Source organism: Nothoprocta perdicaria, unplaced genomic scaffold (genome assembly GCF_003342845.1).
Source record: "Nothoprocta perdicaria isolate Ctin4 unplaced genomic scaffold, notPer1 scaffold_450, whole genome shotgun sequence".
Classification (NCBI taxonomy): Eukaryota; Metazoa; Chordata; class Aves; order Tinamiformes; family Tinamidae; genus Nothoprocta; species Nothoprocta perdicaria.
Window position 1 is genome coordinate 137,531 of NW_020455700.1, and position 3,482 is coordinate 141,012.

The 3,482-nt window shown below is 73.5% G+C and overlaps 1 protein-coding gene across 1 annotated transcript in view; it reads right to left on the reverse strand.

Moving 5' to 3' along the window:
• Positions 1–3,482, reverse strand: part of NTRK1 (neurotrophic receptor tyrosine kinase 1) — a gene marked incomplete at its 5' end in the record, with an annotated part of 6,312 nt that extends 2,830 nt beyond the window's left edge. The window contains 12 exons of the mRNA XM_026046622.1: positions 3–140; positions 276–378; positions 468–522; positions 612–633; positions 729–1,058; positions 1,142–1,268; positions 1,347–1,495; positions 1,627–1,781; positions 1,861–1,929; positions 2,256–2,327; positions 2,521–2,595; positions 3,415–3,482. Of these exons, the coding sequence (XP_025902407.1) occupies positions 3–140; positions 276–378; positions 468–522; positions 612–633; positions 729–1,058; positions 1,142–1,268; positions 1,347–1,495; positions 1,627–1,781; positions 1,861–1,929; positions 2,256–2,327; positions 2,521–2,595; positions 3,415–3,482 (1,363 nt within the window). The remainder of the gene's footprint in view (positions 1–2; positions 141–275; positions 379–467; positions 523–611; positions 634–728; positions 1,059–1,141; positions 1,269–1,346; positions 1,496–1,626; positions 1,782–1,860; positions 1,930–2,255; positions 2,328–2,520; positions 2,596–3,414) is intronic.

Here is a 3,482-nt window from a genome sequence, read left to right on the forward strand (position 1 = left end):
GCAGAAGTACTGCGGGTTCTCCACGACGTTGCCCTGCAGCCCCTCCAGCTTGCTCTCGGCCGACGGCGCGGGGCTGCCGCCGCGGCTCGCCAGGCGCAGCGACATGGCAAGCTCGTCCTGGCGCGCCAGCGCGGCCGGGCCTGCGGCCACAAGCGCCGTGTCGGGGGGCCGGTGTCCCACATTCCCAAGCTGAACCGCRCCCGGGAGCCAATTGGCAGCCCGCCGGGAAGCAGCACCCCGGGGTGCCCCCCGCCGCCCGGTCCCTGGGAGCTTACGGTTCATGCCGAACTTGGAGCGGCGCCCGCACTTGTTGAGCGCCAGGAGCACGACGGAGAGGAAGAGGCCAGCGCACACGGCCAGCGCCACGGCCACCGAGACCTGGCGGGGCCGCGGCGTGAGCGGGGGGACCCCCACGGTGCCACCCACCGCACGCGGGGGAAACTGAGGCCCCGAGCGGAGCCGCTCACCCCRAAGACGTGGTCGTCGGCGCTCTCCACGGGGCCCTCCAGGGAGCTGTTCCTGCTGCCCGGCGCTGCGGGAATTGCGCGGGATTGGARGGGGGTCCCGCAGTGGGGGGGTCCCGGAGGGGCCGGGAGCAGCGTCGCGGTCACTCACCCAGCGGCGACAGCGACACTGGAGCAGCRGGAGGGCAGAGGATAAAATATAGCGACAACCATGAGCGCCCAAATGGGCGCCCCGGTCCCCGTCCCCACCGCAGCGGCCCGTACCGGGAATGGGCTCCTCGGGGTTGAAGCTGAAGGGGTTCTCCATGAAGCGGCCCTGCACGGAGCGCGCGGCGGAGCCCAGCGCGTTGCTGGCCACCAGGGTGTAGTTGCCGTTGTTGACGTGCGTGGGCCGGTTGAGCTGCAGGCAGCCGTGCAGCACGGTGGAGTTGGGCTCGTCCTCCACGATGCGCGTGTGGATGTAGGGCCCCTCGGGCAGCGYGCTGCCGTTGAAGAGCCAGCGCACGCTGGGCGCCGGGTTGCCGTCCACCGAGAAGGGGATGCACCAGAAGTGCTGCGGGATGGCCTCCTGCAGCAGCAGGATCACGGCCGGGACTGCGGGACACGGAGCCGCCCCGCGTCACGGGCGGCGCCGCCGGGACCCCGCGCCGCGCGCCCGCGCCCCGCGGCGGCCTCACAGGTGACGTTGAGCACCACGGTGGCCTCGGCCGGCCCCGCCGCGTTCTCCGCCCGGCAGGTGACATCCCTGCGGTTGAGGCTGGCAGAGACGTTGCCGATGTGCAGGAGCAGCTGCTGCGGCGAGAGCTGCGGGACGGGGAGCGTGGCTGGTGTGGGGCCCTCCGCCGCAAGCCGGTGCCCCCCGTGCCCGCCCGCCCTGCTTGCCTCGGTGACCAGCGGCGCCTCGGGCCCCACGTCGGGCACGTGCCAGCTGCCCACGGCCGGCGGCTCGGCCGCAATGTGGCACGTGAGGTTGACGCTGTCCCCCTGGCGCAGCAGCACCTCGGCGGGCTCAATGCGCACGGAGGGTGGTTCTGCCGGGCGGCCACAGCGGGGTGAGCATGGAGGTCCCAGGATATGCCCCAGGATGCACCTCGGGATGCGCCCTGGGATGCACCTTAGGATGCGCCCCGGGACGCGCCCGGCTGCCACCGTCTGCACCTACCACAGCCATGCGGCACCCAGGCACCCAGCGGCACCAGCTCCCCGCTCGCCCAGCAGCCCAGCGACTGGTTGCCCAGCTCGGCCCGGCCGCCCTCCTGCCACAGCTGCAGCCAGCGGATGCCGCAGGAGCATTCCAGAGGGTTTCCCAGCAGGACGCTGCGGAGGGCAGAGCGGGGCTGCCGAGGAGCCGCCGGCACCGCCGCGGCTGCCCCTTCGCGCTGGCCGCACCACTCACAGCTGCTGCAGCGGCAAGTGCTGGAACGTTTTCCAGGAGAGGCTGCGCAGCGCGTTGGACGAGAGGTTCCTGCGGGGACGGAGCCCCTGAGCGCCGGCCGCGCCGCCAGCCCCGGAGCGTCCCGGCCGCGGAGCAGCGGCGCGAAGGGGCCCCCTCCGGCCCCGGGGCCGGTGCCGCACGGAGCTGCCCGGATGGATGGTTTCCCACCCCATGGCACCCCCCCTTGCAGCTCCCCATCCCATCCCGCTGCCGCGGATGGAGATGCCAGCCGCTGGAGCAGCTGGACACCATCGATCGCGGGGACGACCCGCCCTGCGCCCRGGGACAGCGCCCGGGGACGGCGTCGGCGCCCCGCGGCCGGGAGGGGGCTTGGGGCTGCCGGGGGGGCTACTCACACGTAGCTCAGCCTGGGGGTGTCCTGGAAGGCGTCGGCGGCGATGTGCTGCAGCCCCGAGTGCGCGATGGTGCTGCGAGCGGGGAGCGGCTGAGCAGCCGCGCGCTCAACGCCCCGGCCCTGCTGCCACCGTCCCCACGGGGGACACGAGCAGCCCGCAGAGCCTCCCTGCACCTCCCCGCCATGRGATCCGTCCCCTTTCCTTCCCCTGGCTCCCCACCCATCCTCATCCTCGTCCGTCTGCGTCCCGCCTCGGGGCTGCTCACAGGTTCCTGAGCTCCCGGAGCATCCTGGTGTCAGCCCGGGTCAAGGTCGTCAGTGTCCTCTGGTTCTCAATGATCCTGGTCACCAGAGGAGCCCCACGTAGGGATCAACCCCACTGCCACCCCGGGGTGTGTCTCCCATTCCGTGGGGCACAGATGGGGGCCAGGACGGCAGGGGCCGGGTGGGAATTGGAAGCTGTGACCAAGGAGGGGTCTGGTCCCTCCGGCCCCCGACCGCAGCGGGAGGCCCCAGGCTGTGCAGCCCCCTGAGACTGCAGGGACAGGGGGGGACGAGGGGGGCAGCGTCTCGCGGGGCGCGCGGCCGCCCCACCCCGCCCACGGCGAACAAAGAGCCGGCAGCGCCCTGGCCCGCGGGGAAACTGAGGCACGAGGGCTTTGCCGCAAGGCGCTGCGACAAGGCCTGGGCTGTGGCCGCTGCTGGGGCACCCAGGGGTGCGGGGACCCTCTCAACCCCCACAGCACCCACTGCAGCCTCCCGGCCTCCGCTCGCTCAAACCCGACGTGCCCCCGCATAGAGGGGATCCCGCAAGCCGGGCAGCCCTGGACCCCGTCCCCAGGTCCCGCCACCGCCCTGTGCTCCCCGCGCTGGGTGTTACTGCTCGTGAAGCCCCTCCAGCTCCTGCYGCAGCCTCCCGGCCTCCACTCGCCCAAACCCGACGTGCACCCACATAGAGGGGACCCCGCAAGCCGAGCGTTCCCAGGTCCTGCCACCACCCTGTGCCTGTTCCCGAATGTCCCTCCAGCTCCCGCCGCGCCGCCTCCATCCCTCCCCTCCAGCATCGCGGGTCTCGGTGGAGCCCCCGAGCGCCGAGCTGCCCCCAGGCCGCGGCGGCGCGGGGGTCCCGCGCAGAGCGCCCCCCCCAGCGCCCCACTCACACGTCGGGGAAGGCTCCGGCGAGGCCGGCGAGGCCGCGCAGGGTGTCGGGCCGGCGGCAGAGCAGCGC